Here is a 26,232-nt window from a genome sequence, read left to right as displayed (position 1 = left end):
TTAATTGGAGACAGCTGCGTCCTGACGAGGGGGCGGGGTCAGCTCTCCAATCAGCAATGGGGCCGACCAATCAGCTGCTTGGGGAATTTCAGGAATCCATTTCCTGAAATACATACATGAAAATACACAAACCACAACACAGAAACTAGGGAATGTAACAACCCCCAAGCCATAAGACTCCTGAACAGGTAATCAAATGGCTACCCGGACTATTTGTATTGTGTGCCTCCCCCCAATCCCCTCTTTTACGCTGCTGCTACTCTCTGTTAATCATATATGCATAGTCACTTTAACTATACATTCATGTACATACTACCTCAATTGGCCAGACCAACCAGTGCCCCCGCACATTGGCTAACCTGGCTATCTGCATTGTGTCCCGCCACCCACCACCCGCCAACCCCTCTTTTACGCTACTGCTACTCTCTGTTCATCATATATGCATAGTCACTTTAACCATATCTACATGTACATACTACCTCAATCAGCCCGACTAACCTGTGCCTGTATGTAGCCTCGCTACTGTTATAGCCTTGCTACTGTTATTTTTCACTGTCTTTTTACTGTTGTTTGTATTTCTTTACTTACTTATTGTTCACCTAATACCTTTTTTGCACGGTTGGTTACAGCCTGTAAGTAAACATTTCCATGTAAGGTCTACACCTGTTGTATTCGGCGCACGTGACAAAAAACTTTGATTTGATTTGATTTGCACACTCTTGGCATTCTCTCGACCAGCTTCATGAGGTAGTCACCTGGAATGCATTTCAATTAACAATTGTGTGTTGTTAAAAGTTAGTTGGTGGAATTTCTTTCCTTCTTAATGCATTTGAGCGATTCAGTTGTGTTGTGACAAGTTAGGAGTGGTATACAGAAGATAACCCTATTTGGTAAAAGACCAAGTCCATATTATGGCAAGAACAGCTCACATAAGCAAAGAGAAATGACAGTCTATCATTACTTTAAGACATGAAGGTCAGTCAATACAGAAAATGTCAAGAACTTTGAAAGTTTCTTCAAGTGCAGTCGCAAAAACCATAAAGTGCTATGATGAAACTGGCTCTCATGAGGACCGCCACAGGAAAGGCAGAACCAGTTACCAGTTACCTCTGCTGCAAAGGATAAGTTCATTAGAGTTAACTGCACCTCACAACATGCACTTAAAATTAACTTTACAATTTGCAGTGTTTTGCAATTTGGAAAGCCATAGTCAGTCAATAAATAATATAATAATACTCATAGGAAAGGTTTTCATCTTTAGTTCACAATCTGTGGATAATATACGATTCGAAATGTAAAAAAATTATGTAAAACATCACAGCACAATGGAAAAATATATGGCACATGGAAACCAAACGAGGGTGGTCTATGATGATAGGTGGGATGGACTGAAAGTGGCTGAGGGTTGAGATTAAAGAGTTTATGTTTGGTAAAGTATTATTGTTATGTGACTGCTTTATATAAAAGTACCATCTATGTAAAATGTGTATACAAAATGTGTATATAAAATGTGTATGTAAAATGTATGTAAAATGTATGTATATGTAGCAAAGAAATCTGTAAAAAAAATATATATATATTTGTCCTCTGAAGAGGGGTTAATAATTGTAAAACAAAAATTGAAATACAATAATATATATATATTTTTTACTGCCCCTCAGATTGCAGACCAAATACATGCTTCACAGAGTTCAAGTAACAGACAAATCTCAACATCAACTGTTCAGAGGAGACTGCGTGAATCAGGCCTTCGTGGTCGAATTGTACTGTAAAATTAAGCATAATGATTATGGCTCTAGTTTGCAGGAAAAGGCTGTTTTATTTATTTGAAAAACGCAAAATTCTCAAATGTATGAATGGAGGCACAGCCCCCCCTCCCGGTCCGCCCCCCAGGCATCCTCACATATTTTGTGTCCGCTATATTTTTCAGGTGCATTATGGCCCTGCTCATCAGCAAACCGTGGAAATATGAGCACCTCAATATCCAAATAGCCACTTAACAGTGTAGCCTAATATTAATTTTGATCGAAAAGTAGAAGGGTATAGTGGATGCTTTTCAATGGAGTGAAAATCCAGGAGCGAACAGTTCCAGATTATTTATGTGTATCTCTACTCGAACGGAAAAGTCAGGCAGAAAGTTGGAGTTCCCCGTGGTGCTTTGGCCAGGCTTGCGGATGTAGATTGTGTTGAATGTGTGTTGGTTCCAGAGCTCACTGGTCGATATACGTTAAAAAATACTCTCACTTCCCTCCACGGAGGGGCACTGCTCACCGGGGCACTAGCGTGCTCCACTCCTGGCCTTTTCGCAGGCTCACACTCCTTAGAAAGTTGTTTCCCACCAGACATTATATGAATTATTACAATTAAATAATAGCAGGAAATGATGGCAATGTGATTATACTCACGAAGTTATAGGTACATTTTTTTTTGTGTAAAAACACAAGCAGTTATGCATGATTATTCTAACACCCAGCACCCGTTTTGGTCAAAAGCATAACATTTTGGTAAAAAGGCACAAGAACCAGATTGAAAAGCAGTTGCACATATAAGAGTTAAAAAACAAGTTATAATAATAACTATTATTATTAGGCTATTATTATTATTAAAAGTATTATTATTAAAAGTATTATTATTATTAATGTTGTTAGTGTGATTTATTTATATATAAATATAATTATCGGCCTATTTAAAATGATTTTGTTATTAGTGTTATCATAATAAAAAGTATACGTTTCATAAATCAAAAGACTGCTCAGGCATAGTTATTAGGCGCATACAATTGACTTGACAAATTATTATTTACATTTTTTGTGATGGGAGCATTAATGCCGTATTATTATTTGTATATAATAGTATAGTCTACACGCTTTATCCTCGTGGTCAATCTCCTTATTTAATTTCAGAAACGTTTTGCCTGGGCATAGCATTGATAAAATATCGCTGTTGATCACTTGATTGATTACCTTGCTCAAAGGTCACGCGGGTGCGCAGTAATTTCCTTGTGCCGGAGGCTCCCTTCTCACTTTTAGTCTAGCTTCGACAGCTCCTATTAAAATTATGTACTTATTTTAACACCTAAACAACCCCCCCAAACATAACTAAATGCATTGAAATAACCAATCAATTGCCCGATATTAACGTGCGTTCTTATTTTATGCAGAAATTACGCAAGGAAACGCACTTAATTAGGTTAAAATAGGATCCAAACGTTGTGGACTGCCCAACCACTTTTTTCGATTGGAATTAAATTCGAACTATGGGACAAGCAAGCTAATAATTTAGCTATACTTGCAAAGGTTCTTGAACCCAATGAATGTCTAATAATTACAACCCACTGGGCTGCACATATCTCTCCAGCGTTCCCTGGTCCTGCCATTCCGCGCCTCCGGGTCAGCGTGTCATAATAAAGTATGTATTCTGAAAGTGGTCTCGAGAACAGTGAGTTATTGCAATGAATGAAAACTGTTTCCATTTAGGCTAATTGGGGGCGCTGCCTAGAGCTGTAGCTGTGGGTCTGAAAGGCTGCATGCCTGCCTGCGTCTCAAGCCACACTCTCCAGCACAAGGTGTACTTAATAGCTCCATTTATGTCATTACTTTGGGGCTAGGCTGAGGTATAACCACAATAAAGTACCTATATAAACCCTTCTTGACTTGGTGACTTAAATTACTTGGGGATTTCACTAAACTGTAAGTATGTTGGATGAATAACTTGAGACAGTATTTCCTTAATGACACCTTTATGAACATTTAACATATAGTTTGACTGCAAATGTGTTTGACTTAATTGGATAACACACACACACACACACACACACACACACACACACACACACACACACCACGCACGTTTTCTATTGATAGTGTGGTACTGACTCAATTGCCCACAGTTATCAAGGACATATAAGCCTTTACACTTGAATTCAGATTTCAGAGAGGTATATTAGCATAAACGGGGTCCTACCTATAGGCGTATACCTGATTTCACTAATTTGCCATATTGAAAGGTATATTGGACATCGGCCAAAAGGATATCTTATTTTTGTCGTTTACAATTTATATGATGTCATTACTTAAATCAATTTCAACATACTTTGGAATCAATAAATCGAGTTCACAAGCCATTAAAGTGTTCACGTGCTAGATCAACATGACCTCATGCGGATCTAATTAACGAGCAATTACCTTAATTATACTCAGTTTTAATTAATAGACAAATACACCTTACAGTTAATATCTCTCCACTACCACTACACTGCAATAGCCCAATAAGATTGTTGGGGTTTTCATTGTTAGGTTTATTGGATCAGTCTTATGTTGATACGTTTGTGCCCAAATCCGATGAGAGTGAAGCAAAGTAAACCATTTCAATTGTGCAGCAGCCATACCCAAAAGTTATAATAGACTATGCGAGTTCAACATTGATTTTGGTTATCAATTTGCATGCAAGCGATGGAATTTACGCATGCATGCCAGCAGAAAGAGGTATTCGTTCAAAATATTAATAATTGTCACCACTTCACACAAAAAAAGCTTCGGACAGCCTCATATTAGAGCTGTCAGTTCAACTGCCCACATACCAGGGGAGGGGAGGAGGGATTCATTCATTTCATAGTGGTCGCTGTGATGGTCAAAACACAATTAAAACGTATAAAACATTTAATGAAAATGTTTCACATTAGTAATTTAGCCGAGCATTCATGAATGTGATTTCATTTGAGCACAATAGGTAGGCATGCATGTTAAAAGTTTGAGAATAATAATTCATTATAATAAATGTGTCCGGCTCTCCGTAGATCCGGGGTCGTGGCGTCTCCATTTCTGACTCAGTGATCTTTAAAGATCTGACACGGAGGGATCTCTCTCCGATTGCCATCTAACTAGATCAGTCATATCAAGAGATACATCGTTCCAAACTTTTTTGGCGGTGCTGGTAGTTTTGTTATGCGCATGTGCGAAGGTGTCCAAACTGACAATGCTGGAGAGATAGCGAGTCTGGATTGAGAAACACAGAGAAAAGGACAGAGAAAAAAGAAAAAGGAGGAAAAGATCCAAGAAAAAATCTAACAAACCCACGCCGAAAGACTGGCATCATGAGGTCCAAAGGCAGGGCACGGAAACTGGCCACAAGTAGGTGCAATATCCCTTTCTTTGCCTTTTGAAACTGCCATCTTGTAAATGTGTAGTTATATCTCAGTTATCAATGTTGTTTCGCATATACAAATGAGGTACAATATATTGTATCTTGTTACATGAGTGTCAGTAGAAAATATCTCCCACTCACGACTGAGCAGCGGTACAGTTTGGAGAAGTTGGTTCAGCGGTACAGTTTGGAGAAGTTGGTTCAGCGGTTTCGAGTTGATGCTGTCAGTGCCAGTTAGTTTCGCGAATTCTGACAAATTAAATTGGCGTTATAAGTATTAAAAAGTTGTGCAAACGGGAGAGGCACTTCCCAGGGAACGAACTACTATCGTTATTGCGTTGTGCTTTGTATAGTGGGCGCTACAGCGTTGGCCAATTCTCATCCCGTCCTGCGACGCTGTTGTTGCACGCGCTTGGTTTCTGGCCACTTCAATTTGCAGGAGCGACTTTGAAAAGGCAGGTTGGCTCATTCAGATTTAGGAAACGAAAGATCCAGACTTATGCATTTAAATATAATCAGGTACCATTGCTGGCGCAACGACAAAATGCCCAAAACATATATTTTTGCCCTGCCAGAGGTATCATAGAATAAATGCTTATGGGGTGTTCGCTCTACCTATCATTACGTTATAGATTTGGGTTATTGCGCTGTGTTGTATCTTTATTATGGTGCATTTAGTTTGAGCAACAAGTAAATCATCTTTGTTATAGAATTAATGTTACGGTTTGGGTACGAAACGTGTTTACGTCTTTATGTTAGGCAGAAATGTAATGTCAGTTCTTGATCAACCACCGCCTCCCGCACCTTAATAAGTTGAATTTATTTGTATTTTACCACTGCACATTGAGGGACAACGAGGTTTTGAACACCAATATTGAGTAGCCTAATAAACACATTTTCTAATTGTGAATTGGTTAATTATTAGTCTGAGTTCTGGAAGCAATTCAACCCCCTTGGAGCAACACACTGATTTGGGTAAAAAGTGTTTACTCCAATAAACTGTTATTGTGGTCTACAGCAATCTACCAAAATGCACAACAATGTTTATATAAAATGTAGGCCTATCAGCAAAATGGCAAGCGGATGCAGTAGCTATAATCATTATTTACATTCCTTCAAGTAGTTTAGGCTACACAAATATAAACGTTTTCGAGAATATTTCAAATTGTGTATCGGCAATTGAATTGCATTTTCCGAGTCACTAACATCTCCAATTGTGTTTAACCTTTATGAATGTGTATAGCCTGTTGTCTAAGTTTTTACAGTATTTTTCAGAGAGAAAAAAACGTTGTAATTTGAAGTATATGATTTGAATGTTTTTAATGATAGTTTCCTCATGTCTGGACAACAGTGTAGCCATAGGTCAACATCGGTAGGTTGCCGTCCTGGAGCCAGGGTTCGCAGGTGTAATACTTTCAATAAACGTCCGCGAGACCTGACAGTCATCTCATTGTGTGTGTTTGTGTGTGTGCGCGTCCCTTTCTGTCTATATATTTCTGCTACACATGGATCATTTCTCTGGACCTTTCTGGAGTTCCGACAGAGGAGAAAGGACCTTAAAACCCTTTCCTCTTTAGGATGTTAGCCTACTTGATTTAGGCCTACACACTACACTCAGTGGATGACACTCATCCAACCAGCAGTTTAATTTAGAAAATCGAATTGTGAGTGTTTTGTTAGTTCAAACAATTCTGGGCATCGTTTCCCAGTTGCGATGTAACTTAACGATAATCGTACCAGATGCATCGTTATTTACGAGCCAACTTTTTAAAGTGTTTCCCAAACAAGCACGTAGAGAGAACGTTCGCTAAGTGCATGGTTAGACCATGTGTCGATGCTGATAGAATTGGAAGAAAAGCAGAGCTGCTCTCGGATCAGCTTTCTCCATTCAAATCAACATTAACATTCTAATTATTCCATAATACTGACGATGGATCAGCTTCTAATCTAGAGAGATGTTACCACCTATGGCTACAAATAGGCTATTGAGGCGGCTCATTATGCGTACCCAATAATAATGCTCTAAATCACAGATTAAGCACATCGTTGCCCACATATTGTCACACATGAAATACATTTAGGCCAAAATCACAGACAGTAGCCTTGTCGCAAAATATAACTAAAATAGAACAAATATATTGTACATATGGCCTATATAGATAGGCATGTAGCCTATGTATCTTTTAATGCAGTCATCTCTGTTCTCATTTGAAGCATCAACTTCATTCTGAAGTTATCTGCAGTCACCAGGTGTGGCCCAAGCCTTTTGGGGGCCCTATGCGAAATGTTGTTGCCATTTCCTGCAATTCTACACATTATGCCATGGGGTGCAGAGAAAATGTTGCAGTTTTAAAGTAACTTTGGTGCAATTCTACACATTTTGCCATTGGGCAGAGAGAATATTTTACAGTTAAAAATAATAATAATAATAATAATAATAATGCAATTCTAGAAATTTTGCCATGGTGTGGATAGAAACATTTGCAGTTTTACAGCTATTTTCCTACACATTTTTTACTTATGCCATGTTAATATGATATTTGAGTGAGAGTGACTTACAAAATCAATAGGGGCCCCCTGGAGGTCAGGGCCCCTGGCCAAGTGCCCTTCATGCCCGGTCCATAATTCAACCATGATTACTACAAGTTTAGATAGCTGGCTAGACTAACTTACCAATCTAAAAATGGTTAACTGACATGGGCTAATTGAGTGACTGTCAGTGACTGACAACAAGAGAAGTACTTCTGATGCACATCCAAATATAACAATTTCACCTTGTGTTTTCTACTATTCTAACTCGCAACGGTAAGTTGACACCCAAAATGAGTTATCTCAAAAATAATATATATTGAATATACAGTACCAGTCAAAAGTTTGGACACACCTACTCATTCAAAGGTTTTTCTTTATTTTTACTATTTTCTACATTGTAGAATAATAGTGAAGACATCAAAACTATGAAATAACACAAATGGAATCATAGTAACCAAAAGAGTGTAAAACAAATCAACATATATTTTAGATTTTTCAAAGGAGCCACCCTTTGCCTTGATGACAGCTTTGCACACTTTTGGCATTCTCTCAACCAGCTTCACCTGGAATGCTTTTCCAACAGTCTTGAAGGAGTTCCCACATCTGCTGAGCACTTGTTGGCTGCTTTTCCTTGGACTCTGCGGTGCAATTTATACCAAACCATCTCAACTGGGTTGAGGTCAGGTGATTGTGGAGGCCAGATCATCTGATACAGCACTCCATCACTCTCCTTCTTGGTCAAATAGCCCTTTCACATCCTGGAGGTGTGTTTTGGGTCATTGGCCTGTTGAAAAACAAATGATAGTCCCACTAAGCGCAAACCAGATGGGATGGCACATTGCTGCAGAATGCTGTGGTAGCCATGCTTGTTCAGTGTGCCTTGAATTCTAAATAAATCACATACAGTGTCACCAGCAAAGCACCCCCACACCATCACACCTCCTCCTCCATGCTTCACGGTGGGAGCCACACATGCGGAGATCATCCGTTCACCTACTCAGCATCTCAGAAAGACACAACGGTTGGAACCAAAAATCTCAAATTTGGACTCATCAGACCAAAGGACATATTTCCATTGCTCGTGTTTCTTGGGCCAAGCAAGTCTCTTCTTCTTATTGGTGTCCTTTACTAGGGGTTTCTTTGCAGAAATTCGACCATTAAGGTCTGATTCACGTAGTCTCCTCTGAACAGTTGATGTTGAGAGGTGTCTGTTACTGAACTCTGTGAAGCATTTATTTAGGCTGCAATCTGAGGTGCAGTTAACTTTAATGAACTTATCCTCTGCAGTGCTTGATGGTTTTTGCGACTGCACTTGAAGAAACTTTCAAAGTTCTTGAAATGTTCCACATTGAATGACCTCCATGTCTTAAAGTAATGATGGACTGTCGTTTGTCTTTGCTTATGTGAGCTGTTCTTGCCATAATATGGACTTGGTCTTTTACCAAATAGGGTTATCTTCTGTATACCACCCTTACCATGTCACAACACAACTGATTGGCTCAAAGGCATTAAGAAGGAAAGAAATTCCACAAATTAACTTTTAACAAGGCACACCTGTTAATTGAAATGCATTCCATGTGACTACCTCATGAAGCTGGTTGAGATAAGGCCAAGAGTGTGCAAAGCTGTCATCAAGGCAAAGGGTGGCTACTTTGAAGAATCTCAAATATAAAATATATTTGAACACTTTTTTGGTTATTACATGATTCCATATGTGTTTTTTCATAGTTTTGATGTCTTCACTATTATTCTACAATGTAAAAAATAGTGAAAATAAAGAAAAAACCTTGAATGAGTAGGTGTGTCCAAACTTCTGACAGGTACTGTATATCTTTTATAATTTTCTGGTCTGGTGCCCTCTATCATCGGGGCCCTAAGCGACTGCTTAAGTATGCCTAGAGCCGACCTCGGCAGTCACAGTCAGACAGATAGCCTAAACATCTTGATTCTATGTTTAGTGGCGATCTTATGTGAATAAAGGGATGCAGAAGGGCAAAAAAAAAAAAAAAAATCGAATAATGCTCTTTGGCTGCTCTACGAGGGGTCTGGATCAGTCATAGATGTGCAAAGGTTTTTTAAGAGCCACGTTACTTACGAATGCTCTGGGTAACACCTTGGCTAGTAAAGATACATTGTAAGAAGGTTCTAACGATGATCTTAACACTACGAAGGCTCTGGGAAAGGAGGCCCTGACTCAAAGATAAAGGTGTTATTCATGTAGAAATATATCCAGTTTACATGTTGTGTGCATGTTGTGTGCTGCCTTTTTGTATTAGAGAACCCCCCCAGGGATTATGCAAGTATTTGTGGATTTTGTTCAGTGCAAGATACTGAATAAATGAGATACATTTTTCACATTCGTTTTATCATTTTTGGTTGGATATTATATTGTCAGTGTGTTTCAAAATGCTCACCAAAATAATATTCAGAAGGGAAATGATTGGACAATTAGATTTGACGTTCAAAATACACTTAAATGAGTCACAGTCACTTGACAACACCAATGCGAGTCAAAGAGCTTAATAACCATAGGCCTACTTTTAATATGAAAAGTTTGTCAGGAAGAACTTTAAGAGCTACAGTATACAGACAGGGACACTCATTTTTTATGTCTTGTGCTTCATGAATTTGTCTCGTGAACTTCGGTGTCATTGCGGTGCCTTTGGCACCGAGGATCGGTCAAGACGGTATGAAATAAACCCAGCAGACGGTCCCCTCTCATCAGGATCTCTTACAGACTGTTGTTTATGGCAACATGGCCCAGTATTGGCATATTTACAGAATATGCTTCAAAAGCAAACGATATGCATATTTTTCTGGGATCACTGACCAGGCAAAGGGCACGCACGCATGCACACACACGCACACACGCACACACACACGCACACACACACACACACCACATCAACAATGGTTTTGTAGTGCATTTAGTACTGGTGTTGGCGCCTGCTGCAATCGGCCTAAATATTAACAGTCCTTTGAAGGAATGTGCCAGGCTACAGCACCAGCCGGTCCGCACTTCCATAGTTCTAAATCATTTCTTACAATCTGAGAATGGGGGGATAATTTGAGCGATATTTAAATATGATTATTTACTCAAGATGTAAGAGGAGGATTTCTAGGCTACCTATTAAATCAGAGGAAGAGAATGTGAATGTTCTAATAGCTCGTTCTGGCCTGTAGCCAGCTCTGCATAATGTCAACAGTGAATATTTAAATTCCCAGACTCCCCATAAGAGGTCTGCGGGTAAATGTGTTCAGTGTGCGGCCTGTCCGGATAAGTTCTGTTCAGAGACATGTAGGTCTCGTCGCTCAACAGGGAATGTTTGTGCTCAATCTCGATTGATGTGCGCATGGCAGGCAGATGATAAAACATAGTGGAGTGAGTTAATGGAGGGGGAGTTGGTACACAGTAAAAAAGGGGTGTAAAAATTACAGTGTTGACTTATTTTAACCCAGGATGAGTATTTTCAACATTATGAGGAGTCAATGAGCTCTAGTGTCGGAATTAAATTGGAGTGTAAAATTATGCAGGCATTGCAGTGTAAATTCAACTCAATTCAGTGATGAAATAACACTGGAGAGTGTAACTAAACCAGTGTTAAAATTCACACATAAATGTGTAATAATATTTAAGTCAAAGACCATTTTGTGTCAAATTAACTCTGAAAATGGGACACTACCTGTAGAGTAACTTTAACACTATGTAGACTGGTAGCAAATGTTATCTGAAACAGTGTTGAATGTGTAGGTGGAGAGGTGGTAATAGAAGTGTATTTGTTCAAACTCACCCCTCATGCCGTCCCCCCCAGAAAATAATCTCAGCTAGGACTATAGGCTTAAGGTAACTCCATGTTTCCAAAATTACTTCTCAACTAAATGCTCAGGGGGTAGTGTGAGATGTCTGACCCATGGTGCACCACTTGTAATGTCCTCAAAAAGAAGATATAAGACTCATATGAATGCTGAATTGGATTGTAATTTTCCAATGCACACCCATGTATTTACAAAAAAAAAAAAAGGTTTGGTTTATTCACACATATATGAACGACATAGGTTTGAAACAATGAGAGGATATTAGGCATGCTCATGCCGCACTTCTAAATTATATGTACCCATCGAAATAGTGTTAAACTAACATTTTTCCAAGTGTTCACAGACTAACACCCCTAGAGTGTTTTGTAAAGCCTTATTCGCATATTTCCCAGCATGCCTTTCACGTGAACATGAGCAATACCCACCCATGACTGTATTTGTTAGTGACAGAGACATGGTTATTGCATTCAATAGATATATGTCCTGAAGTGTCTATCAAATGAGTGCCTAAATTGATGTGTTTGAGTTTAAAAGTTAACCCATGGTGACCATATATGATGTATTTGAAAAGGCCTTTGGTTATGGTCTAGATACCCTCAACATTGTGACTTTATAAACTTGGCTCATGGTCCACATCAGACCTGCAAGTCACAATAAAACAGTTTGTGAAGTGATTAGTAATTCCTATCAGAATGAAGCCAGAAGAAGAACATCCCAAAATTGGAACCTTTTAAAACCCACCACAACCTGCATTTAGAAAGATTGGTAGGGTGAATGATTTGCTTGACAAAACTACCTAAACCATCTAAAGTGGAACAACCATCTCAGTAACGGGTAAAATAAGTCCAACCCCTTACATATTGGATTTGTTCAGAAAAATGTAAGTTATTTATTGGTGTATAGTACAAGATCAATGAATCAATCAATGTGCATGCAGAAACATAGATATTAAAACAAACTATTCTAAAACTCAACCTGCAACAAAGCATTCTGGGAAGAATAATAATGAGGCCCCTCCCAAATCTTTTTCACTCTGAGAGAATTAACGGAAATGAACTCAACACAGTCCAGTAACAACAACACCATGCAGTGTTGATTCAACTGTGATTCAAATAATTCATGTGGTATCCATTTCAATCCCACTGGTGTTAACCCCACTAGAGTCAACACTCAGATATAACACTCACAACACTTTTAACCTTGTCACCGAGATTTTAACACTTGCAAATTTGCTGTGTGTGTCAGTTTATGTGAATAGTCCATAAATCAATGTCTCGCCATGCACTGCATTTGAAATTGTATTAAATGTATTTGACATTTCTAAATAAAAACGTTGAAAAACATTTGTTTTATTTTGATTATTAGGTTATTTTTTGTTCCCTAATTTCTTTAGTGGGTTAGTATTCCCTCAGAGGCAGGAGTGAAGCCTAGCTAAAGCTGATTGGAATAAGCTATAATAGTTTTAAGATTGCAGGTCGACTCTGTGTGTTGAGGACATGCTATTGAGAACTGGGTAAAATTGAGTCACTATACCTTACTCATCAATGTAAAGTGTGTGTGTGTGTGTGTGTGTGTGTGTGTGTGTGTGTGTGTGTGTGTGTGTGTGTGTGTGTGTGTGTGTGTGTGTGTATACAGTGGATTCGGAAAGTATTCAGACTGCTTGACACATTCCACATTTTGTTACGTTACAGCCTTATTTTAAAATGGATGAAATAGTTTTTTTCCCCTCATCAATCTACGCACAATAACCCATCTTGACAAAGCAAAAACAGGTTTTTGGAAATTTTTGCAAATGTAGATATTTGTTTTTTTAAATATCACATTTACATAAGTATTCAGACCCTTTACTCAGTACTTTGTTGAAGCACCTTTAGCAGCGATTACAGCCTTGAGTCTTCTTGGGTATGACACTACAAGCTTGGCACACCTGTATTTGGGGAGTTTCTCCTATTCTTCTCTGCAGATCCTCTCAAGCTGTCGGGTTGGATGGGGAACATCGATGCAAGCTATTTTCAGGTGTCTCCAGAGATGTTCAATCAGGTTCAAATCCAGACACTGACTGGGCTACTCAAGGACATTCAGAGACTTGTCCCAAAGCCTCTCCAGCATTGTCTTGGCTGTGTGCTTAGGGTCGTTGTTCTGTTGGAAGGTGAACCTTTGCCCCAGCCTGAGGTCCTGAGTGCTCTGGAGCAGGTTTTCATCAAGGATCTCTCTGTACTTTGCTCCGTTCATCTTTCCCTCGACTCAATTTCGAGTCTCATAGCAAAGGTTCTGAATACGTATGTAAATAAGGTATTTCTGTTTTTAATTTTTAATACATTTGCAAACATTTCTACAAACCTGTTTTCACTTTTTCATTATGGGGTATCTTGTGTAGATTAATGAGGAAACATTTGATTTAATAAATTTTAAAATAAGGCTTTAACATAACAATAAGTGGAAAAGTCAAGGTGTCTGAATACTTTCCAATGCACTGTGTGTGTGTGTGTGTGTGTGTGTGTGTGTATAGATAGATAGATGTGTGTGTGCGTGCATGTAGGCTGGCCTAAAAGCCAATTTATGTTTGATCCGAAATGTGGACAGAGGAACTGTATGCACGGTGTGACGCAATTCATCTGGAGGCATGCAGGTAAAATTAAACTCTGAACCGCATCGCTGTGTGCCTCTCAAATGTAACAATGTGGAGGGCTCAGTATAGCTCCACATTGACATGATTGGTTTATGGTAGGTTAGGGCGCGAGGTCCTGTGTAAACACAAACTAACTTCCTTGACAACAGCTCATCACAACGTGTCACCGTAAATGCTGTACGGCCAATGCAGATTACAGATTGACCATGTGAACCCTTTAAAAGAGTGTAATAGGCATTGCATGGTCAAATTGACCGTACAGCATTTCCTGCGATGCAGCCTCCGCAGACATCAGGGCTTTCATACTTCTTGTGCTTACGGAGCAAAGCTATTGTGAAGGAAGTTGTCAAGGAAGTGAGTTTGTGTAACGCCCCCACCTACCGTCAACTCGCGCCAATAAATTAGCTTTAATTCTGCGCTCGTACGTGCATGTTTGTGTTGGTGTGAAAGCGTGCGGCGCATTCTGCCTGTCAGCGCTTCCTCCTTGCATTGTGCAATGGGCCATGCATCTCGCGTTTGTCTGGCGGACCTCATTAAAAGGGTTAATGTATCGTGCCATTTAAAAGGTGAGAGGAAGTGGGTGCGAGCTGAGAGACCCTGTTAAATAGTCATTGTCCCGTCGCAGCACTCTGCATGCACTCCCGTTCCGTTTAGATCCAAAGTTCGGTAAACAAATGTTCCGTATCTCCCTGCGCAATGATCCGTCTCAACTCGTCATATTTCATGCGCACTGTGGACGAGAATATGTTAATATTATCTCACGCTTCAGCTCCTGAAAGTATAGGCCTAAAGTCTAAAATGGGATACATTACGTTGTTCATTCATAGGCCTAAATATTTCTTCCAAATGTACAGGTATGATTTTAATATAGACCTTTCTTATTCTCATCCCAATTAGTAGGCTGTCTTTTTTTGGGAAAAAAGTGGGGGCTGCATGGTTTGGTAGTATAAGGAAAACCTTAAACTTTTTTTGGGAAACACATCAGGGAACAAACCAGTCATATCCCACCAAAATGTTGGCTACTTTGAGATGTTGAAATGGTCAAGAAACCCATCTGTCAGATAAGAGTGGTAGGCTACTGTATTTGCCTGTCTCGGTAGTCAGTCATCTCAGTGTATGGTCGTTGTAACATTAACATGTTGTGCTTGTGTAGTATGTGCACAAAAAAACATGCATCACTCTGTGTGTGTGTGCGCGTGTGTGTGCGCGTGTGCGCATGCCTATGTTTAAATGTGGTAACATGTAGGCCTATTGGGTCCTGGGAGTGCAGGGGGACAGTGAGACAGCCCCCCTCATCCACCAACGCCCCCATCTGCATGAGTCGCCCGTCCACTCTCCTCACCCACTGTGTCAGAGACCCCCCCCACCCCACCAGGTCTCTGATGTTAATGACACTGTGACCATACCTCTATGCTGTAAACAGTTAGGCCTAGTCACTACGTTAGTGGTTTGTTTATGTGTTGTTGTCAGGGCGATGAAGGATGGCCCTGTCAGTGGGCTTCAGGAGCCCCACGTCCCCTGGGTTGGTCCCTGGGGGCCCGGCTCAGTGGGTAGCCCTAGGGACCCGTGTCACAACATCCCCTCCTCTCACTCTATCTACACTGCAGGGTCTGGCATCTCCAATCACTGTTTAAAGAAAGACAAATAAACCTATACGTTTGTGAGTGTGTGTTTGTGCGGCTTGTTATATAGTGAAGTGGAAGCTAAAAAAGTGAGTGTATTTGTAGCATCAAGTGATGTGCTCTGTGTGTGTGTGTGTGTGTGTGTGTGTACGCGGCACTGTGCTGTGATGGGTGAGGCGGGAGGGAGGAGGGTAGGTCTATGTCACGGCGACCCAGAGTGTGGGAACACCAAGGGAGGAGGCTGGGGGGATGGAGGAGGGGGACCCATGTCAAGCCTGGGAACCAGTGTGTTTACTGCAGGGAAACCGTACCAACACAGAACAATGAGCTAACCTTACCCCCTTCTAAATAAAAAGTAATTTCTGCTTTCTTCCCAAAGGTCAGTGAGTTAGAGATAGGGAGGTTAACACAAAAGGCTACAGTCTGCCCGGCGACTACAGTCTGGGCCACTCGGGTGCCAAGGCTGAGGTCATTATCAACAGCAGGCCCAAGCTAAGCATATTTTTATAGATGCGTGTGTGCGTGCGTGTGTGTGTGTTAGAGAGAGCGAAAGAGAGGAAGATACAGAGAGAGTGAAAGGGAGGGAGATAAAGAAACATAAAAAAACATTTCCTCTTATGTATGAATAAGATTCCATTCCTGTTTGTTCGAACCGTTCCCCAAACATCTGATTGATTTGTGTGTCTGAGTGCAGTAGTTATTGCGTGGACACATTGCTGATGGTGCAGTCTCTTTCCCCTCAATTAATGAGGCAATATGATTGGTTGGTACGTGTGGAGAAACGACGTCCCTTAGCTAATTAAAGGACTTCAATCATGTAACTGCTCCAATTCATTACCTGGAGAAGGTATCAGCTCGCCTGGATCCCAGATCTGTTTGTGCCGCCTTGCCAACTCCTTGTCATTACAGATGGGACCCAGGCTAGGTATCAGCTAGCGCCACCACCATGCTAGCACAATCCCTCACAGTCACAGTCACACCAAACTCTCACACTACTACAGGCACTTTGGTCTGGGGAGGGTTGTAGCATTGGGCGGATGTGGAGCAAGTGGGTTAAATAAAGGGTCTTCCATCTATTTTATGGCAATCAAAGACAACCTGGTGCTTTCTACGAGTGTTATTTACACCTGCACTCTTTTGTAAAGGTGTACTGCATTGTTGAGGGAGCTAGCATGTAAGAATTTCGCTGCACCTTTTATACCTGCTGTAAACGGCACGTGTGACGAATACATATGCCATAAGTATATAGAATATTTGGAAAGTATTCAGACCCATTCACCTTTTCCACATTTTGTTATGCTACAGCCTTATTCTAAAATTGATTAAATAGTTGTTTTTCCTCATCAATCTACACACAATTCCCCATAGTGACAAAGCAAAAACAGGTTTTTAGAAATGTTTGCCAATGTATTAAAAATATCACATTTACATAAGTATTCAGACCCTTTATTCAGTACTTTGTTAAAGCACCTTTGACAGCGATTACAGCCTCGAGTATGACTCCACAAGCTTGGCACACCTGTATTTGTGGCGTTTCTCCTATTCTCTGCAGATCCTCTCAAGCACTTTCAGGTTGGATGGGAGCGTCACTGCACCGTTCATATTTCGCACGATCCTGACTAGTCACCCAGTCCCTGCCACTGAAAAACATCCCCACAGCATGATGCTGCCACCACCATGGGGATGGTATTGGCCAGGTGATGACCTGGTTTCCTCCAGACGTGACGCTTGGCATTCAGGCCAAAGAGTTTCATCTTGGTTTCATCAAACCAGAGAATCTTGTTTCTCATGGTCTGAGGGTCTTTAGGTAAACTCCAAGTGGGCTTTCATGTGCCCTTTACTGAGGAACAACTTCCATCTGGCCACTCTACCATAAAGGGCTGATTGGTGGTGCTGCAGAGATGGTTGTCCTTCTGGTAGGTTCTCCCATCTCCACAGAGGAACTCTGGAGCACTGTCAGAGTCACCATCAGGTTCTTGGTTACCTCCCTGACCAAGGCCCTTCTCTAGGAAGAGACTTGGTGGTTTCAAACTTCTTCCATTTAAGAGTGATGGAGGCCACTGTGTTCTTGGGGACTTTACATTTACATTTTAGTCATTTAGCAGACACTCTTATCCAGAGTGACTTACAGTAGTGAATGCATACATTTCATACATTTAATTTCATGCATTTTTTTGTACTGGCCCCCCATGGGAATCAAACCCCCAACCCTGGCATTGCAAACACCATGCTCTACCAACTGAGCCAAAGGGAAGACCTTCAATGCTGCAGATCTGTGCCTCGACACAATCCTGTCTCGGAGCTCTACAGACAATTCCTTCGTTCTCATGGTTTGAATTTTGCTCTGACATGCACTGTCAACTGTAGGACCTTATTTAGACAGGTTTGTGCCTTTCCAAATCATGTTCAATCAATTGAATTTACCACAGGTGGACTCCAATCAAGTTGTAGAATAATTTCAAGGATGATCAATGGAAACAGGATGCACCTGAGCTCAATTTAGTCTCATAGCAAAGGGTTTGAATGCTTACATAAATAAGGTACATCTGGGATTTTTCTGTTTTTTCTTCAAAAATGTCTAAAAAAACTGTTTTTGCTTTTTCATTATAGGGTATTGTGTGTAGATTGTTGAGGAAAAAAGTTGATTTAATCTACTTTAGAGTAAGGCTGTAACGTAACAACAAAATGTGGAAAAAGTGAAGGGGTCTGAATATCCGAATGCACTATATGTGAGCTTGTTCATGTGTGGACAACAAGTGAGTGAACTCTCTCACTCCCTCTACAGTACAGTAGGCTACATCCCTCATAGATATAGGGTTTGGCTGGTGTGCTAAGGTGTGTACAGCCAGACAGTGTGTATGATGTAGGTGTGCATGCGTACAACAGTGTGTGTGCTTGCATATGTCTCCGTTTGTCTGCATTTTTGCATGTTGTTCTTAATAATGTCTCTGTTGTGAAATATTGGGAGTGCTGCCAGGCAGAGCGGGTCCTTTCTTTGTCATACCGGACTGGATCGCAGCCACAAACAGGAATTATCCAACAATCTCTTTGTGAGAACGGCGATAACAGTGTTCCAGCGCAGTGGGATCTCCCGACAGGCGGGGACGGATTTGAGGGCGGGTATTGGGGAGCGCTCCAGGGCTGCAGCTGGAGGCACTCGATTATGATTAACTCAGGGGAAGAAAAAAAGAGGGAGAAAAAGAGATAGCTGAGAAGGAATGGTGAGAGGGAGGATGGGGGGGGCTGTAGTGTACACCTTTCTTCTCAGCCACACCAAAGCCCCCACTATCCAGCCTGGAACCTCATTAACCGGTGACCTCTGACCCCTCAGGGCAGGAGAGATGAGGGGAGGGAGACGTGATCAAAGCCCCGGGTCGTTTCTGATGGAAGCTTTACCTGATTGTTGCCGATAGCCTCTGTCTTGTCAGTGTTGGAATGGCGATATGTTGATGAATGCTCCAGATGTTTTGTGACGTGAAGAACTTCCACATGGTAGTCTGGCACCCCTAGACGCCCTCAGGTGTGAGGGACGGGAACATGTAGTCCCCCTGTCCTCTGAGATGTGTCTGCATCATTTCCTCCTCCTGTGTGTGTGTGTGTGTGTGTGTGTGTGTGTGGTGTGTGTGTGTGTGTGTGTTGACGGTCGGCCAGGGTCGCAGTGGGGGGAAAGAATGTGCTTGTTGAAAGGAATGCGGGGCTGGCTGATTAGTGCTGTGTCTGTACCTGGCGGTGTACTGGACATCCCGCGGCAATGCAGCAATGTGATTGGGATGATGAGACTGAGGAAAAACTTTGGAGAACAATAGAGACAGTGGAGATTCTTTTCCGAGGCGCATTCCAGCCAATCGCGTTGCCGTTGGCCCCCGCTCGGTGCTTTGATGAGCCTCTCTCTGGGCTTCCTGGGATTGTCGCCCATCCACAAACACAAAAACAAAGCCAGCGGTAGAGCGAACCTACCCGTCCTCCTTAGGATGTCCTGTTTTGATTAACGTTAGCATCCCTCCCGGCCCTGTGGCAATATTATTCTAACACTGCTTGGAAAGCTGCAGCTAACTGACACAGACACTGTTTTCCACTCAGTGAACCCAAAGGTCAGATCGTTGACAATGAGCTGGGAAGAAAAGGTGTGCTCTTTTAAGAGGTCTGTATTTAAAGGGGATGTCATGTGATGTGATTGGAACGAGGCCTTGGTGTGTTGTGAGTGGAGAAGCTCGGGCTTAGGCTACAGATCAACTTGCTCTCACAGTCTCACGTCCGAATTAGACGTTCAGCCATGTTTTTCAAACTTCACATTTCGAAGTTCTTGCAAACATCAAATTGCGAAGTTTTTAACCTTAAAGTTTGGGTATCAACTCCGAATTTCGAAATCTTAAGGTTGAGCATTAACTTTGAATGTTTAAGATAAGGGTTAAAGTTTGGGATAGGCTTAAAACAAAAATAACTTTCTGTCTGCTGTATTTGAACTTGCAACCTTTGGAATTAGAGGTAAATGCTTACACCTATCAACCATTCCTGTCCACAACACTTTAGCAGAACGGAAATCTACTTGAAAGTAACTGCGCTCACTGTTGCCCCTAATGGCAAATTTCTACATCATCTCCCGACGTCCTCAGACATGGATGGACGTTGAATACTGTCTTGTATCATGGGTGACCTGGCTGTACAGATTGGGGAACAGTTGTAGCTTTGGGTCGAGTAGAGAGGGATTGTGGACTACAGTTCTGGAACAAACACACAGGCCCAACTCCCTTTCTCTTTCTCCTCTTCCTCCCTGTTTAAACTCTGATTCTAACCGACACAAGCCAGTCAACACTTTCTCTCTCTCTCTCTCCCTCTCCCCCTCCCTCCCTCTCCCCACCTCTATCCCCCCATCTCTCTCAGAATCAGAGAGCAGTGAAGTGGTGAGGTAGTGTGTTTCTTCTTTGCTTGGGGGCTCAGTTTGACAGGAGGGCACCACTTGTTCACCCCAGTGTCCACAGAACCAGGAGACAGTGGGCCCGTAGGGGCCTCTGGAGGCCCCAGGCCTGGATGTCTCTGTCAGGGCCCAGGCTGGACCAGGACCCCCTGTGTTCTCCGGGTCACTGGAGAAGCTAATCGATTTTATCTCTGGCTCACATACCCAACCCAAACCCTTCCACCAGGGACATTCACATGTTTCTCTCTGCTCAGAAGACTATTATTCTTCAAAAGCCTGCACTTGTTCTCAGCCTCTTTCCCCCTCTCTCTCTCTCTCTCTCTCTCCGCTCTCCCTCTCTCTCTCTCTCTCCCTGTTTCATTCTGTGTCTCTTTCTCCTCCTCTGTCTCTCTGTCTCCCCTACACAAGGGCCAGTTTAAATTTAACCCCCGTCCCGCTTCAGTCTGGGCCCTGGCCCCTAAGGGACGCTGGCAGAGCATAGGAGACCTTGTTTTCTTGCCCGTTCCCGTGGATGAAGCATCTGAATGGGGGAGCGGAGGCTTTGGAAATGGCCTGGAAACTTCCCATTCATCAGTGTAAAGAGATACTGCGCTGACAGTTAACAAACCGCCAGCCAAGCACAACACGGGGCCGCCGCGTGGGTCCTGAGCGCTCAACTCAACCCAGCCCACAGACTGGAGGCTGGCCTAGCTGCTCATCCTACCACTGTCCCAAGGCAACACACATATGCAGGCATGCACACTCACACACAGGCAAGCTCACACACTTTTTATTTTTACCATCTCTCTTTCTGTACATTCTTCCTTGTTTTTTTTTCTACAATATCTCACAAGCTCGCTCCTCCCCTTTCCACTCTCAATTTCCAGCTCTACTTGTTCTCCCTCCCTCCGTTTCCTCCCTCTCTCCCTGACTGAGGGTCGCAGCGGGGAGGATCGCCGTAGGCCTGGGTTGGGTGGGGGTGGGGGGAGGGAGGCAGTAATAAGGGGGTTGTTGGGGTGATGGCTTGGCATGGCTCATCACACACCTACGGTTTGGCAGGGTAAGTCGGGGTAGGGCCGAGCATGGCAGGGCTGGGCAGGGCATGCTTTAGTAGTACAGGTTTAAGCATAGCAGGAATGGGCAGTGCAGGGCTGGGCAGGGCGGAGGGCTGCAGGTGGGGTGTCTGCCCACGGACTCTCTGCCCGCCCATCAATTGCCGACAGCTGACAGTTTAATCTGTGCGACCGGGCATGTCATTACTGAGCATGTGGGCAGCCAATCGCATCAGCGATCAATGACAAAGGCTGCTACGGGTACCAGGAAGAGAGAGAGGGAGAGAGGGAGGAGAGAGCAGGAGAGAAGAGGTAGTTATGGAACTGAAGGTCAGTTCTGGGGAGGCTGTCAGGCGCTGAGAGATGGAGGTATTCCTCTGACGCTGTGCTCTGAGAAATATGCCCCCCCCCCCCCAGACACACACACACTGTTGTGCACAATGAAATACTGCCCACCCTCACACACACATACACACCACACAGACACATTCACACTCTAGTTTGATTGAGAACCCTATTGGAGAATTTAATGCTGGCATTGTTTTTTAAATTCCATGCCGGCTCGCTTTGGTGGGCAGTGGGGGAAAATGCAGCCGTGAAAATAATCACCACTTATGAATAAAAAGTCTGTTTATGATAACGCCACAGCTCCCAGGACGCCGTTCCCCCTAGTGCCCTACAGGTTACCACGGGAACGGACGAGGTGAGGTCCAGCCATGTTGACACAGCCCCCAGAAATAAAACACAGACTCGCTAACAGAAGGAATTCCCCAAGCTTTACGACTGTTTCATAACCCAATTAATGTCATTTTCACCTCTTCCCCCACTCGTTGTGTTTTCCTAAAGTTTTTGGAACGTTGACGAGCAATTTGATGGCCGTGCGACAGTTTTGGCTCTAGCCGGAGATAAAACAACAGTGCTTTTCCCTGGGGGCGATATCCCAGCAGAACACATTCATTTATCCTGCTGCTATCTCTCAGCACATCCACTAGGTCCCGTCTCTGTTTGTCTCCCTCCGCTATATCCCCAGCTGCCCCAACATGGACGCCACTGACTGATGATGACTCATGACGACATGTCCGACCCCTGGCCCCTATGATGTGGACGTCGATTAAGGCAGCCCCCACAAACCTCTGATTCAGAGGGGTTGGGTTAAATGCGGCAGACACATTTGGGTTGAATGCATTCAGTTGTACAACTGACTAGATATCCCCCCTTTCCCTTACCTCCCATCCCCCTATACAGTCTTTATGGATCTGTCTCTCTGGCAGCCTTGGTGCCAAGTTGGCCTTATGTCTGTCTGTCCCTCAGGACCGGTCCTCCATCTTCTCTCCATCTCTCTAAAGCTTCACCGCCCAGTTTGTCCCAGACACCTCTTGTTTTTAAGGGAACCATATAAAAGCTCCTCTCTCCTCCCATCACCTGACCTTTAACCTAGTTCAGCTATATGCATTTTACGATTTTTGTTTTGTCAGCAATTAAAGTTGATGTGCTGTAATGCTAGTAGTCAAACCAAAAGCTTTAGCCTGGCTGTGTGCCAGTATCATATTGCCCAGTTAACCTCCACCCTCTCACAGAACTAACACACAAGTACTGCCCACCTCATCCATGTTTGGGAGAATGACATGCTAACATCGACATTTTGTATTTCTGACTGCCAGGTATGTTGACTGATGAGTTTACAGACTGAATTTTCCCCCACTTCCACCTTGCATACAACACTTGTAATTGCTCAGTGCACAGAGGCACACCGGTGAGTGAAAGGCAGGAGTAACAACGGCCCGATTAGATTTTCTGCACGTCTTCCTTTTTTATTTGATGTTTCTGTGCTAATCCAATCTTGTACCGGGGGTATTCCGCCCGGATCCAGGTGTTCGCATTCGATCGTCCCGCCAATAAAATCTAATTCCTTGGTTGTGATTTGATCAGTCTCGGGAAGGCATGTAAACCTTCCAGACAAAGACTTAAATGTTTAAAGAGGCGAGGGGTGCGTCTGCGGGGGCGAGTGGTGGGGGTTGGGGGGGATTCTATTACAGGTGTCCCCTGTTCCGTTGAGGGCCTTCTGGCTCTAATGAAATGCTCTGCTGCTGCTAATGTAATTGTCATTACATTTGGGCATGCAGCCCTGCGGACGGTGGCCCTGTGGGGACACATAGGACTGATACAGTGGGGAGAAGTAGCCAGCGGATAGCGTGGGTGGAAGGCTACATGCGGATCAGGCTCAGTGGGAGCAGACCTGTAAGGCCATGAGGCTCCTAGGGTTCAGGGCCCCTGGGGGCCCCTGCTCTGATAGCTATCACATGTTCAGACTGCCCCCACCCCCCCACACCCACTGTGATCAAGACCAGCTGATTTATGTCGGTTGTCTTCCGATCCTTCAGGATGTGTCAGTCTGCCATGTATTGATTCTGTGGAACCGGACACAAACTACACGTCACTTTCACTGTGTCTCCTCTCCCTACATGTGTAGGAGTGGGTTGGCTAGGCTAGGGGGTCATCAGAAACGCAATTTAAATGTCTATATAAAACGAGCAGTCTTGACTGCTTAATTGTGGTTGTGTGTCCAGAGACAGGATGTCTGTCTGTCAGTCCGTCTGTGGGGTTCTCACCTCACTGCTGGCGCCACTGGCTGTGGCAGGAGGTCACGACCTTATGACCACACGGTCATCACGGTCACAGATCTGTCTCTCTTGGACTGAAATGGGACCTTTGTTCTAGAACGATAGATGCGATTGGTGACATTATAAACAACATAGCACTAATGACTAAAGTTCATGCTAAACTCCTGTGAAACCATCTTGTCACGGCTGGATTTATGTAGCTGTTTATCAAATGCCCAATGGTTACTGGTTTGTACTCGCTACTCCCCCATCACCAAAAGGGGACCATCTCTCCCAGAAGTTTGGTTGGTGAGTAAAACCCGTGAATTCAGATAATTCTGAAGAGGGCCGCAAAGCCGAAACATCTGTGTACGCTGTCCCTGATGCAGTGAAAATAATACAATCAATTAAGTAAGCTTTATGCGAAATCTTTTTGAGTGCAGACCCAATCACCACCAGGGCTGCATTCCAAATTGGACCCTATTCCCTATATAGTGAGCTACATTTGACCAGAGCCCTATGGAGCCTGGTCAAAAGTATATATTGGGAATAGGGAATAGGTTGCCATTTTGGACACTGCCTAGGCTGGGTATCTCTTAGAAGGTTAAGCCTGTGAAATTTAGGTTAAAGCATTTAGTGTGTGCCATTCTATTTCACTTCATGTGTAATTAGGCCACGCAGCTCTGTCTAGACTCTGATCCCTGACCTTTAGGTCTGCAGTGGGTGACAGTCCTAGGTAGCCAGGTGGGCCTGTGTTCCCTACACACACACACACACACACACACACACACACACACACACACACACACACACCCCTCCTAGTTACACCACTGTTACTAAGTCTGTAGCCCTCTGCATGCCAAACTCTCTCATTCAGCCTTTCTTTCTCTTAATGTTTGTCTCTGACTTTCTTTGTTCTTCTCTCCTTTTGCCCCTCTCTTTTCCTTGTTACAGTCTCTCTTTTCCTTGTTACAGTCTCTCTTTTCCTGTTACAGTCTCTCAGTTTAGTGTGTTGTAATTCTGTTATTTCTGTCCCAAGACTTCATTAGTCATGTCCCTGTCAGCCACCAGCTGCACACACACACACACACACATACACACACACACACACACACACACACACACACACACACACACACACACACACACACACACACACACACACACACACACACACACACACACACACACACACACACACACCACACACACACACACACACATTCCCTTGCACATCCACAGGTATGGAAGTCATCAGCCAGGGGTCAGAGGTGAGCCTCATTACCCAGCTCCAGTGAAAACTTGTGGTGTGTTTTATATGGCTGGGTATCAGAGAGCCCCCCCCCAAATTCCCCTTTCCCCTCACCAGACCTGTAAACTAGATCAAGATGGGGGAGAGGAGGGGGGAAGAAAACTGGAGAGAGGGGGGAGGGGAGTTGAATGGGACTCAGAGGGCCTGGTCGAATCGCAGTGCCCTCACTGAGCGGGCCAGTCGGCCACAGAGGCCTGTTGGCCAGCGATTATGAATGGTGTTTCCTGACGTAAGCCACAACATCTCTAAACCAAGTCATTAGAGTGGCCCAACAGAAGCCCATTCATTGCCCGGTGTGTCCGTCGTGTACACAGACAGAGAGGGGCTCTTCTGGGGCTGTGATACGCTGACGTGACGGAAAGCAAAGCGTCTGTGTTCAAAGGCTGCCTGGGAGGTCAGGACATGTAGGAGTGGGATGGGGGCGGCTGGAAGTAGTCAAGGGGACGTTTGTGCTCGGGACTGACGTGGGACATAAACAAACTGATCTGTCGTGACGGCGGCCATTGTCTGGTTGTCTCTGAGAGTGTGTCCCTCTCCGTTAGTCTGTCAGTCTGTCTGTCTGTCTGTCTGTCTGTCTGTCTGTCTGTCTGTCTGTCTGTCTGTCTGTCTGTCTGTCTGTCTGTCTGTCTGTCT

At 43.3% G+C, this 26,232-nt stretch overlaps 1 protein-coding gene across 15 annotated transcripts in view; it reads left to right on the top strand.

Moving 5' to 3' along the window:
• Window positions 1-4,670: 4,670 nt before the first annotated feature.
• The window catches only part of LOC106580920 (histone-lysine N-methyltransferase MECOM), a 186,009-nt gene continuing 164,447 nt past the window's right edge, over window positions 4,671-26,232 (top strand). For 7 of the 15 annotated variants that reach the window (XM_045703670.2, XM_045703668.2, XM_045703667.2 and 4 more), the window contains exon 1: window positions 4,672-5,129. In XM_045703670.2, coding sequence (XP_045559626.1) covers window positions 5,093-5,129 — 37 coding nt within the window. In that variant the 5' untranslated portion in view covers window positions 4,672-5,092. Of the gene's footprint in view, window positions 5,130-26,232 lie in introns of all 15 variants that reach the window. The other 8 variants (XM_045703669.2, XM_014162478.3, XM_045703665.2 and 5 more) reach the window with 2 other exon arrangements.

The sequence above is a fragment of the Salmo salar genome, chromosome 20 (genome assembly GCF_965601325.2).
Source record: "Salmo salar chromosome 20, fSalSal1, whole genome shotgun sequence".
NCBI classification, from domain to species: domain Eukaryota; kingdom Metazoa; phylum Chordata; class Actinopteri; order Salmoniformes; family Salmonidae; genus Salmo; species Salmo salar.
The sequence above is the reverse complement of the archived record's forward strand: the minus strand, read 5'-3'. Positions and strand labels throughout refer to the sequence as shown.